This window comes from Lycorma delicatula, chromosome 6, assembly GCF_047948215.1.
Source record: "Lycorma delicatula isolate Av1 chromosome 6, ASM4794821v1, whole genome shotgun sequence".
NCBI lineage: Eukaryota > Metazoa > Arthropoda > Insecta > Hemiptera > Fulgoridae > Lycorma > Lycorma delicatula.
This window is the reverse complement of record NC_134460.1, coordinates 7864463-7878644: the sequence shown is the minus strand read 5'-3', so window position 1 is coordinate 7878644 and position 14182 is coordinate 7864463. Positions and strand designations below refer to the sequence as shown.

The following is a 14182-nucleotide window of genomic DNA, read 5'->3' as shown; positions in this document are numbered from 1 at the left end:
TGCCAAAATGCTTATCTTGGCGAAGAAAGCACCCAAGCAGGTTCCTAGCCACCCAGGTTGCTCTAGCTATTAGAGCATCAAATTTCAGCCATCCTCTGCAGGGTCAGAAACCTAAGTAAGTATATTCGATTCCCATCAGGTTTTCCAAATAACTTGCAAATCAGCATTAATTCCTGCAAGTTCCCTTACTACTCTAGTACATACAGACTTGTAATTTGGACAGATATACAGGATGACTACTCTACAGGAAAATACCATGAACGTGACAGCCATTAGACGATTCATCCCATCTGACCTACCTTGAGGATGGAATGGGTTTCTGTTCAAACAGAAACCTTGGTTCTCAATTTCTCATTTGTGCTTGGAGGTCAGGTGGGGCCTATCTTTTTTGGCATCATAGTGTAGTTAGCACTCAGTGGCAAGGATATCAGTAGTCTTAACATCCGGAATAACAAGTACTGCCTTGCAAGAGGCAGTTGTATAGCCACCAATTACTGACAATTATAGGAGACACTGGGCTCCCCAGACATCATTTGGTGAGCCCAGACAGGTGCACCCATTATAGCCTCATAAACACTGTTTAAAGATCATGCTTAGTTCTAAAATTTTATCTCCAATTGTGCTACTCTACAAATACCAAAGAAAGCAGCATCACACTTTCTTGGCAACATATTGAAAGAGCTTCTTGAATTGAAAATTCTCATCTAGGATAACATGTAGATACTTCTGAAGCAGGACATACCTAACTGGATGACATGACATTGATACACGAGCTTGTTGTGTAGCAACCAGTCACCCTTTGAGCAATATCATAATAGTTTTCTCTGGGCTGAACACCATCTTATGCTGTTATCTTCACAACTGGAATATGTTACAAGCCTGAGAAGCCCTGAACTCAATCTCACTCCATGAATTTCTTTAACTAACAAAAGCTCATCATCTGTATAAGTGATGATGCAAACCCATTGATTAATCTGAACCACATCAAAGAATCGAATTCAACAAACTAGAGTAAGGGTCCTATCATTGTATCTTGCGAACAACCTTTGGTTTTTGTCTTTTCTACCTCTGAGCTGCTGCCTTGAAAAACTTCTCAATTGCTGAAATAACTAAATACTACATTTAGCTCATTTTGGGTGCAATCACCCTTTTGGGAATGAAAGCTGAATTTTTATACCAGAGAGTAAACTTCAGTATATGATTACCTTGTTCACCATGCAAACCAAACAAATTTAAGTAGGAGTCTGTACTTGAATAGTTACGACTACTGTCTTCTGGAACCAAAAACGTCCTTCCTTGCTGAGTTTATGGTCCATTTAGCATAAGTAAATACTGATGCACATTGTAAAACAGTAACAAAATTGTGGTAGACTGTTTGAAATTGTAGAGAAGCCTGTTGTCTAGCAGCATTTGTTTCCTCTGTTACATTTCATGGTCTCATACCAATAAGAAAATACATCAGTTGCTTTTAAAACTGAAGTAGGACATTTTCAACCAGCCAATCTGTACCCCCTCACCTGACCCCTAGTGGCTATCATTTGTTTATCAAACTGAAAGACCTTTTTTGGAGGAAAATGTTTGGGAGAGAATGATAAGACTTAAAACAGTGACTACTATCTTGGTGAACTGGGAACAGAGGAATATGATACAGGATTGCCCCGGTCAGAAAATTTGATAGATTTTCTTTTTATCATTAAATTGGTACCATTTTCTGGTTGGCCTTCATAGTATTTATATGTGTAATTTATGTAAAAGTACCTTTACTTAAATGCTGTTTAATCTGATTATATTGTAGCAAACACAAACTGATAACCAAAGTCAATTCCTAGTTATTATTATTATTGATAATAATAACAAAAAACCGTTTCAGTGTGCAAATTATAAAATGGAATTTGTTTTTGTTTAACAGTATTTTGACTTGTAAAATTAAAAAAAAAAAAACCATCATTTTAGAAGCATTAAAACAATAAGTTTACTCCGTCTTTATGAAATCTATATAGAGTTGAAACCTTTCCATAATCAAGGGCTATATTATTGATAAGAGAGGAACTTGAATATCTTGATCCAAATTCTATTTTAGTGTAGGCTTTAATTTTGTGACAGACTTTTGGCAAATTCTGTTTTTTCATTTTATACCAAATAACATAGATTTGGTTATATGTAACAATTATTTTGGGACCATATAAAAAAAGCTTGTTTTAAATGGGCATCTGTTTTAGGAAGATTTATAATTTATTAATTAAATTAATAAAATTAGTTTAGTAAGACTTGTTGAAGATCTGTTTACTATATAAAAGTTTTACTGGAAATGAAGGTTAATGAAAATTATTTAAAAAATTATTATTATATACTATTTATATTTATAATTGCTGAGATGGCAGGTTGTATGATGTATGATAATTGACCTCAAATGTTTTTCAAGTCAAAGAAGTCACTGCATGTATGCATGATATTATTGGCCAGTTTTATTAGGTGTTCATTTCTAAACTGATTTCATGATTATTGAAATTAATCTGTGATTTATAAATTTTTTTATCTGTTTTAGGAAAATTCCATTGCCAGATAATAGAAACATAGTTGAAAGTGTTGATATGGAGATGAGTGATGAAGAGGATCCTGAGTTACCAGGGTCTTTTACATCAGTAAAATTAAAACCACCACCTCCCACATTGTTGACATCATTGCAGAAAAATCAGCTGAACAGAAAAATTCATAAATCAGATTTACGTAGTCTACTGGAACCTCTTACTGGTGGGCAGAGCCAGTCCATATCGTTTAATATATCTGTAGCAAATAAAATATTAACAGAGTCTCCTTTGAAAGAAAAAGAAGAGCCTAAGAAGAAATTACCTTTACATAAGTTGAATCCTTCTCCTCCAAAAAATATTATTGAACTCAGTGAAATAATGCCACCTCCATTGCCTCCTAAATGTCAACTAAACCAGAAATTCATCCAGGGAACATCGGGGTTGAAATCACTAGTCAGAAATCTGTGAATCGTCTCCCCAATGAAGATGATAAAAGAGGAGTTCCTGAATTAAAAACGGAACAGCATCTTACAAAAAAGGATGAAAATGTTGTACCTCAAAATAATAGTTCATGACCAAAGTTTCCAAACACAAACTCTAGGTTTTGTGGTCCTAATAATGCAGGACCAAGATTTCCGAACCCAGTGCCCGGGCCAGGTTTTTCTAATGTTGAACAAGGTTGCCAAATAACATTGCTTGCCAAATTTTGGACTTAAATAATCCAGTGAGTAACATAAAAAATGATGAACAGGATGATGGCGGTGTGATAGAGGATTTAACATGGATGCCACTTCTTAATACACCTCCTCCTCTTAATGCACCACCACCATTAATTTCACAACCCCCTGTGTTTAGGCCAAGAGGTTCTGGTCCTAAATCATGGAGAGGTCCTAGAAGAGGGATGCCACCTCGGTTCAGACCTTCTGGCGGCGGTCCTCCTTCAGAAAATTTTCAACAGACACATAATGTGGGACCTAGACCTTTTTTTAGAGGAAACAATAATTGGAGACCACACTTTAATAACTGGTAAGTCATTATTGTTAAAAAAAATTAAACAAAAATATATAATTGTGTAAAATATCTTAACATTTTATTTTTAAATATTGTCATTCAAGTAGTAATGAAAATAGTTTTTAAAAAATAAACTAATTACTCGTATTCTGGATCAGTGAGTCATTCTATGTCATTTTTCTTTTATTTGAGAATAACAGCTTTTCTTTAATACTGTTAATACATAAATATGTATTTGAGAAATTATATAATTTTGTCATAAGTATGTTTGTGTACATTTAGTCAAATGAAAATTTTGTCCAATGAAACAATTGTAAAAAGAGTGTATTATCTAATTTTTTTTTGTATTTGATTCTATGTTTGTATGTTTATTTGTTTTTTTGACAGCAGTTATATATTTTATAAACTTATAAAAAAGGATTTTACAATTTTTTTAAATGCAGATCTTATAAGTTGAAGCACTAGGAAAGTGAATAAAATAAAAAAGCTTAAAATTAATTTGCAATCTTGCAAAATTTGCTATTTATTATGAGTGTTATAATGTAAATTTTATAAGAAAATAATTCTTAAATTAAATTATGAGTATTAGTATTTAATTTATTACCTGTTAAATTTATTTATGTTCTTTTAAAACCATTTGGTTTTTTTGTATTGATTTAGCCATTAGACAAATGGTGATTATTTTATTATTTACAACTTACTTTCATTCAGCATTTTAAAAAAATGTTAATTATGGTTATTTGTTTTAAATATGATACAACATTACTTTAATACCAAAGTGTAATTTTTTTTTGTACATCAAAGATCAGATGTATTTTTTAAATGGAGATATTTGATATCATTTTTATAACGAAAGAAAGTAGTTATACCTTTTTAAATAAACACATAGAATATATTATTTTTCCTTTACTAAATTAACAGACTCAATGATTAAAAAATAACTGAATTTGAATGGATTTTTCCTGTAGATTTACTATAATCAAGCAGCAAAAATGTTTTCAGTAAGGACATTTTGAATTAAAAATAAAATGAAAAAAAAGCTAAAAATTGATTTAAGTATATATCTCACTAGCCTCTTCACACGCCATATTCAGAAAATTGTCCTGTCAGTGATTTCAACTATCCATTTATTTTGTTTCAGTTCATAATTTCTAAAATTCTACAGCCATTTTTTAAAATACAGAAAAATGTGATTTCTTGATTCAAGGGGCCATAGGAAAAGCAATTAAAGATTTGTGCAAAATTATCATGCAAAAACATAATACTTTTGAAGCTCTCTGTATCTTTAGTTGTGAATATTTTCTAGTAGTTTTTTTACCGCTTATGAATCAGTTGTGATCCCGTAATCAAGAAATTGGAAATGTAAAATTTGTTTTGAGTTTCAAGAAAATAATGAACGTAAAGTTTCCTTATTGAACAAATTAACTCCTCCTCATAACAGACAGTGCTGTAGTCTTGACATTATTTTCATTTATAATATTTGGCTCATAGCTGTATTAAATTTACCCGTGAATTAATGCAGCATAATAATTTTTTCCAAAAAAAACAAATTACAGCTTTTGATTTGCTGTATTTTTAATTTTGCATGCAATGCAAATAGATCATGAGAGGATACAACTGCATTGCTACATTCCAAAGGTTCACTATTGTTATAGTCAAATGTTATGTGTGTTTCTGATCCAAAAATTATTTAGAATGGTACTTTAAAATGGAAATTGTTTAAAAGAAAAAAATGCTTCATGCATGATTGATGATTTTGTTTATAGTTTCAGTAAATTAATTAATGCAGTGAGTGTGTACATGCTAAAGAATGTTAATATTGTGAAATTTTACTTCACTCGTATCTTTTTAAGTTTGTAGTAAATTAAAAATCCATCATGAAAATAATTGCTTCTGACTAATGAAAATAATTTTTATTATAGAATTGTTTTGCTATTTTATTTAACCATATTGTTAATTTATTTTAAGTAGCATTGACTGCTGTGGTCATTAACTTTTAAATACTAACAGTTGCTCTCCTACCTAATGAGAATATTGACCTATTTTTTTTTTAATTTTGCCAATCTTTAGGAACAATTTTATAAAATTTTGTTTTACATTTTTAATTAATATCTTGTTAGTATAATTATGTGATGTTATTTCATTATGTATTCCATATGCAATGGAATCATTACATAGTAGGACATAAGTTGTTATTGCTTAATACATTCAACGCTAAAGGATGTTATGCAGAATCCGTTTATGGTGTATTGAATGACTGCAGGATATCATGGAATATAATAAATAACCTGAACAATATTTTTTTTTGTTTTTAACTCGACATCATCTTGGAACAAATTAAATAAAGCTATTCAGAAGTGTTTCTGTAGTTTCTGGCTGAACAAGTGTAAGTTTTATAGCATACTTTTAATTTTTTTTTGGTGTGGAAATCTTGTAGCTTTTTACTTTAAATGTTTCTGGCATTTTAAAGACAAAAATATCTTAAGCCTGAATTATCTATAACCTTTTTTTTTTCATTCAGTTAAATATTTATAAAGTTTGGTGTTAAGCTAGTACATCTGGTAATGTTTGTTGCCTGTACCTTAAATATCAGTATAACAAATTAGAGGATTCAGTCGCCTGTTTTATTCTAATCAGTATCAGGGATGAAAGGATTTTATCTTGTGTAATAGTTACTTAGACATTAGTTGAAATTGTAGAAAATTTAAAAGAAAAATACTGCAAATTTAACTGAATAAAAATTGTAACTTTATAGTTTTTTTTTTTAAATAGAACTACTTTTATCATTAGATTAAAATACTCTTTTTTTAGATTTCAGTAGTAATATTGTTTGATTGGGAGAAACAGAATGATTAAGGAAAGTGAAAAATTTAACAAATATAGTAAAGTTGTGTAATTGCTATTAATAACATTAGTTATAATGGTATGAAATGTTAAACTCTGTGTTTAGATAAGTTGGATTTTGCAGTAGCTATTAATAATATTGTTCCATATTTTTAATATCTGAAAAACTGTGAAAGGTACGCTAGACATTACATCTAATCAAATTGTGCCCAATGTTTTAATTGCTTGTTTGGAATTGCATTAACATTTATAATTGCTACATCTTATTGATTCATGAATAAGATCATAAAAACGTCTGGATTTATCAGTTCTTTGTTAGTATTTTGGTAACTATGATGTGGGAATTATACTAACATTTTAAGTGTAGTTTACTTTATCCCCATATACTATTTTCACTTTAATGTAAGTTTAATGTAACGTCATGTAAAAGTAAGAGATTGTCTCAGAATGTTTCCTTGAGTTTACTCTCCAAAGTTTATAAAATCACAATTCTGCCTTCCTCTTAACTATTTTACAGAGTTAAGTGAAGGTAGAACAATAGACAATCTTTTGTCTCTTGGAGTTGAAGGAGGAAATCGATTTGAGCAGAACAACATTCGGTAGTTATAGATTAAAACCTCTGTAGAACACATTAATTTGTATATAATGTTAGTTTTGTTGTGCAGCTTATGGCACTCATTCCTACAAGATCTTAATTAAATTGGAAGATTGGTATCAGATAATTATCAAATTTTATTAATGAAGAGTGACATAATCTTTTTTAATGTGCTAATCTTTGTTGTTTTTTTTTAAAGTTTTTATAATTGCATGTTTTGGTATAATATTTTTTAGTTATTTGAATTACAACTTTATTCTAATAGAAACTCTGAAGAAGGAAATCTCAACAGTTTTTTATTTATTTTTTAATCTGCTGCTGTCAAAAGATTTATGTACACACTCATTTTTAAATATTATGTATGTTCTAAGTATTACTGTATCATGCATCTAAGACTTTTGAAACAATGTTGTTTATTTAAATGTTGAATTATTTTATGTTAAATTTTTTAAACGATATAAAATTTTAGGTTTATTTTCAGCATTTTTTATATGAAAAAATCCATTTTCATTAGATGTTTTTGTATTGAAAAGAACAATTTTGGTGTACCCTGTTACTTTGATACCTATTATTTCAAAAATCTTTTTAATTAGCCAAAGAATTATTTTCGATTTAAAAAGTAATAATTTTTAAAATATACTATCATGGCAAAACTTTTTTTGATCCAAGGTGACAGGAATTTAAGGTGCATCTAAATTTTTCATCTACAAAACAAATGCAGTCTCTCGTGCATCGGTCACCGTAAACTTTCTAAAGAGTAGTTCATCAACTAGTTAATCTTCTTAAATATTTTTTTAAGTTCAAGCAAAATTTAATATTTCTCGCTCCTCGTGAATAATTTGCTTTCTTGAGTATCACAAACCATATTCTATTTATACATGAAAAATTTGCTATTTCTCAATGAAAAACAGTAGTGGGAGAATGTAACTAATGACATTTATCATGAAGGAAACCACTATACGGTACCACTTAGCAATCATTTCTACATCTTCATGTTGGAGCACTATTTAAATAAAGTTCAGAGTTTTTTGAACAGACCTCCTATTGTACATCTTGGTGAATAGATTTGGAATTCAGAATTTAAAATTAAAAGGTTAAAACAATAACAGTGGATAACTTATGTATCTCAGCTGTAATTAAAATTTTATGACCTTTTACTTTATTATATTAGAAAAAACTATTTAAAAATAAATATTCTGTAAAAAAAAAAGTTAAAGAACATAACTAATTTTAGCAATTGTTTTTTGATATTTGCTTGGACCTTACTTAACAGTTCAACCAATCTCTGATTAAAGTTAATATTACTTATGCCAGATTTATAGAAGTCTGTCTATTTCCTGCTGCCACAACCCTTTAAATAAGAAATTGCATTTAACTAGCATAGTATAATGTAATCTTAGTCTGTATATTGGATTTCTCTTTAACCCTTCTGAACATCCTTCCTAATTATGAGAAAAATTCTCATTAATTTTAGAAAAAAATTAAAGTAACATATGTAACTTTATTTCAAAAATATGGCATTGCCATCAAAACAAACATATGAAAATCATTTTGATGGTATTTGTTGTAAAGGAGTAATAATAGTATAAACTTATATATTCTGCTTAATCAATTTCTTTATTGGTGCTTTTTACTTTGGACAGAACATAGCTTGGTTTACACTTGGCAGAATGTGTATTTAGTTCCCTTATATTATGTGATGCAATACATCTATATTATGTAATATGTCACAGCAATATATTATATTATGTGACATTATCGAGTTTTATGTGAATTAAGTATGAGATTTTTTGTATTTTATGTGTTTATTATTAAATTATTTATTTATTGTAAATTTACTCAAAGTAATGTATGTCAAGAATAGTTTTCTTTTTTTATTAAGTTATGTTATAAATAAATGTAAAAGTACTGGCATATGGGTAATTTTAATAAACATTGAGCTAAGTTATTGTTATTAATTATTTAAAAGATTTTTTTTTGTTGTCATTGTCTCAAAATTTGTCATTTATTAACTGCAAACTCATAATTTTACAAGCCTAAGATTATTTTGAATATTAGTTTATAGATTTCGCAAATTTCAACACTATTAACTAAGTTTTTTAGGAATGTCTCTATTTTATTTTATTTTTCAATGTAATTCACTTATTTTTAATAAAGTTTCTCTTTTAAGTGAACTGTTCTTTATTAGTTTTTAATTGTTTCATTAAAGAATTCGCTTAAGTGATTTATTTTGTTTAATTTCTACATATGTTGTAACACTTAAATGTTGAAATGATTAACTGGAGTAATGCTGTGTTCTGTACATATGATTTACTTGTGAGTTTAAATTTTGTTTGAATTAAAGTAGCTGTTTAGTTGATCTCATATTTAGTAACTCTCAGAAATCTTGTGTGTTATCTTTGGTCAAAATAGAAAGCATTTCAGTGATTGTAATTTCTATTTACTCTTGTGCATTGTAGACTGAGAAAGGTAAGGGGTTTTTTCAGAATGTGAATTCACCTTAAAGAATTGAACTATGGATAAACATATTTATCAATTATAACAACAATCCTTAATAACAAAATTAAACATCAGTTACAATTTTATGAATTAAATAAAACAACACAAAAGTTTGGCATTACTGTGCCATGGAAAAATTCATGGATTTTTTTTCCACATCATAACAGTATAGATAAACAATGTTGATGTAAATAGCTAGTCATTACTCTGATATACTTTAATTACAGTATCATCTAATGAGCATGAAGTTGTGTTATTGAGGGTCGTATATTAGAAAGCACTATTACCATTTCTATAATAAAGTAACCGATTAAAGATTTCTTAATGAAAGTTTTCACTTTATCTCAGTACATCTTATGCCATTTTTTCATCTAGTCATCTTGAAAATTTTGGAACCTTCTATAATGGTAACAAATTTTTTTATACTCACCGAATTTCTTCAACACTGTCCATTCTGAAGCTAGTGAGTGGTTCCTGCAGCTATTCATTTATTTTGAAGCACTCCTAATCAATTGTTCAGTTTGATGAAAATGTGAAAATCACTTATGAAGGGTCATGTCCAAGTCTTAGATGAGCAATCAAAAATATCCCATTTTAAATAATCAAGTTGTCTTTTTGTTTCTGAGGGGTGGTGGTTCATCTTAGAGGATCTTGCTAATGTATGACAAGTAGTCCTTTTTTGCATTTCTTAATATCTCTCTGCTATTGCTTTAGTACCTCACATACACATCTAAGCATCCTAAAAAAATGTAGACTGAGTCAAGAGCTTCTGCTGAAACTTCTTAAGTTAGAATGGTAAATAAGGTGATACCATTTCTTTGACTAACGTGTACTGCTTTCTTTCTAACGTAAGAAAAGTGATGTTGTTCACCTGTCATGATGTCCTTAAAATATTCATCTCCTTCCTTTCTGAATTAGTCAAAAAATAACAGTGCAGCGTCTGTATTTTTTACTACATTGATCAATAGCATTGCATTTTAGTACCTCGCATAGATTTTAATTTATTTGAAATAAACAGGACAGTTTCATGGGTTACGGTGGGAAAACATGTGGAAATTTTTTATGTCATCAAGAGTTTGATGTAAGTCCTTTATTACATATATTGATTACATAAGCTTCTAAAATAATGAAACTTGTACAGAATATGAGAAATACAGTGTTGAGATTGGTTGTCCTTGAATTAACCAGGATCACGATTACAGTTCACGAACGGGTATTACTTTCCACATATTCTTTGTGCACATTGACTGTTCACCATGTATATTAACACGTGTAATATCTTGAATGTCAATATCTTGAAGCTTAACTCCTTAACTAAGCTAGTCAATGTTTTTTTCTCACCGGTTTGATAAATCTTTAGTAGATAAATTGTGTTTTAACAAAACTTAATAAGTTTAAACTTTATAGGAAAAAGTATCGGCATTACAGATTGATCTTTCCACGTTCATAATTAATCTTTTAACTAGTTGTTTTTTCAAGTTACAAAAATAATTTGAGTTTTTTATAGAAGAAAGAAAGTAGCAATATTTGTTTTACATTTTTAAAAAAGATCTCTGGTTTTTTTTAATCATATATTTTTAAAAAAATTTGTACATTCTATGTAAAAAAATTGTTCATTTTCAACCAAAATGTTCAACCTTAAAATGCCAAATTAAAGAAAAAACTTATATTTATTTCATATAGAGTAAGAGAATAATAAAATCTATATTTTCAAGTACAAATGATAGTTATAAAATAATTTTCAAATAAAATAATATGAACATTTTTATCATTATTAATTTTACTTATAATTAATATTTAGTTCCCATTTTTATCGGTTATTATTTGAAATAATGTTTGGAGACTACTTACAATATCTAAAATTAAGGTTCTCTTTTTATACTTTAAATATTTTTTTAGGAATTTACTAAAAGATATATTTTGATTGCTACTTAAAAACAAACAAAATTGACCTTGAAAAATTTAACAATAAAATATTTATTTTCTTTATTTTGTTTTACTTTTTCTCCTCAAAACAACTTAAATCAGCATATAATCATTATAAAGTCCATAAAGTAATATTTAACTATTTATTTAAGCAATAAAGCGAATTCTTAGTTATAGAATTTAAAAACTATAAAAAGAATGTCAGATTTTATTGAGGGAAAACATTAAAAATTAGTATAAAATTAAATTTTTAAAATCTTTTTAATTATGATGGAATGGCGTTTTTCAACAGTTATTTATAGATAAGGCATATTAGATCTGGAGGGTCGAAATAGGAGAAAACTTTTCCCACGCATGAGACCATGTGGAAAAGGCTTGTAAAAGTAAGTATTTGGATTAACGTATGAAACTTTATAAAAATAACTTGGTGCTATTTTTTTTTTATTAACAAATTTTAAAAAAATTATTTTTTTCAGTTTTCTTTTGTTTTTTTTAATATGTAAATTATTTATTAGAACAACAAAATGCCACTAACACCATAAAAAAGCTGAGGAAATTCTACACAGTTTTAATAGTGAGCACTTTTTTCTATGATCACTAGATTTGGCAGTATTTAATAAACAGATGCCCATAACTTGTGATTTATTAAAGATATTTGAGAAATTTAAAATGGTATATAAGTACCAAGACAATTTGGTATACAAGTACTAAAGAATCATATACTTGAAGAATCATACTTGAATGTTTGAATTCTCGGTTTTATTGTTTAAGTGTTAAATTTTGCAATTTGTTAATATTAATATAAGCCGTGTAATCATAAACAGATTTCAAAAACTAAGAATTCATGTTTGTAATGTCTTTTCAAGGCCATTATCTATGAATTCTGTAAGGAATATATCTAAAGGTTATTTATTATTTTTTTCAAATTATTTTAGTTTTATCTTATACAAAAAATGCTTTTTCGCATCCTCTCCAATTAGAAAAAGCAATCCCTATTTATTGTAATCTTTTAGATTTAAAATTGATTTAGGAGTTATGAGTTAGGTAAAACACATACTTTCAGATGGTGGAATCGGTTTTAATAAAACTTTAATTTTTCTGTGAGTTTTATTAGCAAAAAGTTAAAATAATCTCCAAAAAGATGAAAATATTGCTGTAAAGAAATTGTAAAAAGATAATGAAAATAGATTTTTATTTTAATCTTTGTAAAGTTGTAGGTAAACATATGTTCTATTAATGTGTAACTTACAATAGTGACTTATTAGTTTTTTTAAAATTTGTTTTGAAGTACAGGGCTTTAATCAATAAATTGAAAAATTTAACTCTTAAAGAAGAAAATCAGGAATTCAAATGTTTTAAATACTTTCAAAATATGATTAATTAATTTTGTTTAGTCTTAGAGAGTTATACATGCCATTTTGAATTTCTCAAATAAATCACAAGTTACAGGCACTTGTTTATAGCATGTGAGACTTATGGCATGTATACTGCTGCAGCAGTTGCACCTACTTAGTAAGCGGCTTTTTGAGTGATAAATACTGCTTAAAAAAGGGCTCACTAGTAATATTGTGTAGAAATTTCTCAGCTTTCCAATGGTGCCAGCGGCGTTTCGCTATTTTAATAAATACCATATATTAAAGAAAAACTGAAAAACACTATTTTTTTACAATAATTTGTTAATAAAAAAAAAATAGCAACAAGATATTTTTATAAAAGAGTCTTATGTATCCACACATGAGACCCTTTAGGGACTCTTTCCACTTGCTCTAATACATGGGAAAATATTTTCTCTAATTTTGTCCCTCCAGATCTAATGTGCCTCACCTTGTCTATTAGTAAAATTAATTTTAAAATTATTATTTTTTGTTAATGTTTATTTAATATAATATATATTGCTGAAATTTATTGGTTTATATTTAATATTGATTTATTTATAAAGTCATAATTTTTTTTTCTGTATAGATTATTGATATAGTATTATTCTTAAAAATAATATTGTACAATTAAAGTTTATTTGTTTTCTTAATATTTGGAGCACAACCACATTACTATACAAAATTAGATTGTATATATATATATTAATTTTTTAAAACTACTGCTTGTTAACTTAATTTGTTAATTAAATATGTTAATACTCTCTTTAGCATAACGGGAAGAACATGTTTTCAGAGTATTAATCCAGCCTTGTCCCCTTTATCTAGTTTTTTTTTTTAATAATAGAACCATCAAATAATTAAAAGTCTTTATCAATGTACATTTTGTATTATTAATCAACAAGATATAATACTACTAAACAGAGTTTTTAAAATCTGGATGCAGGAAAAGTTATCGAAGATGGAGTACTTATGCAAAACACATTCTTCCTGGAAAAAAAAAGGTAAAACTACATTTACTGTTTCCTACTTTAGGTGACATTCATTATATATTAACAAATAAAATAAATATTTGTATATCAAAAAAATACAATAATTACTTGATAAAAAGTCAAAATCTTGTAGAAGTTTTTTTAATAATGAGATAATGAGAATTGTTAAGACTATGTTGATCCTTACTTTCTAAAATATTATTAGAAAAGCTTCAGTTCAAGTTAATTGGGATTGTGCTGTACAATTTTCGTGCAAGTTTTATTTCTTTTTTTTATAGTTTAGTTATCTATATTTTTTAATCTGTTACATTATCACTCTAAAAAGGTTTTTGTAAATACATTTTATTTTGTTATGGTGAAAATTTAATATATTTTAGATTTATCATTCTATAGAAAGGATTTTTGTGTTTAAAT

At 27.7% G+C, this 14182-nt stretch overlaps 1 protein-coding gene across 6 annotated transcripts in view; it reads left to right on the top strand.

Annotated features, from left to right (window-relative positions):
* The first annotated feature begins 2996 nt into the window (after nt 1-2996).
* The window catches only part of LOC142326450 (glycine dehydrogenase (decarboxylating), mitochondrial-like), a 158763-nt gene continuing 147577 nt past the window's right edge, over nt 2997-14182 (top strand). For 3 of the 6 annotated variants that reach the window (XR_012756787.1, XR_012756788.1, XM_075368975.1), the window contains exon 1: nt 3003-3554. Coding sequence is in view for 4 of the 6 variants with exons in the window: in XM_075368975.1 (XP_075225090.1) it covers nt 3494-3554 (61 nt within the window). In the remaining 2 variants the exon portion in view is untranslated. Of the gene's footprint in view, nt 3555-14182 lie in introns of all 6 variants that reach the window. The other 3 variants (XM_075368976.1, XM_075368978.1, XM_075368977.1) reach the window with 3 other exon arrangements.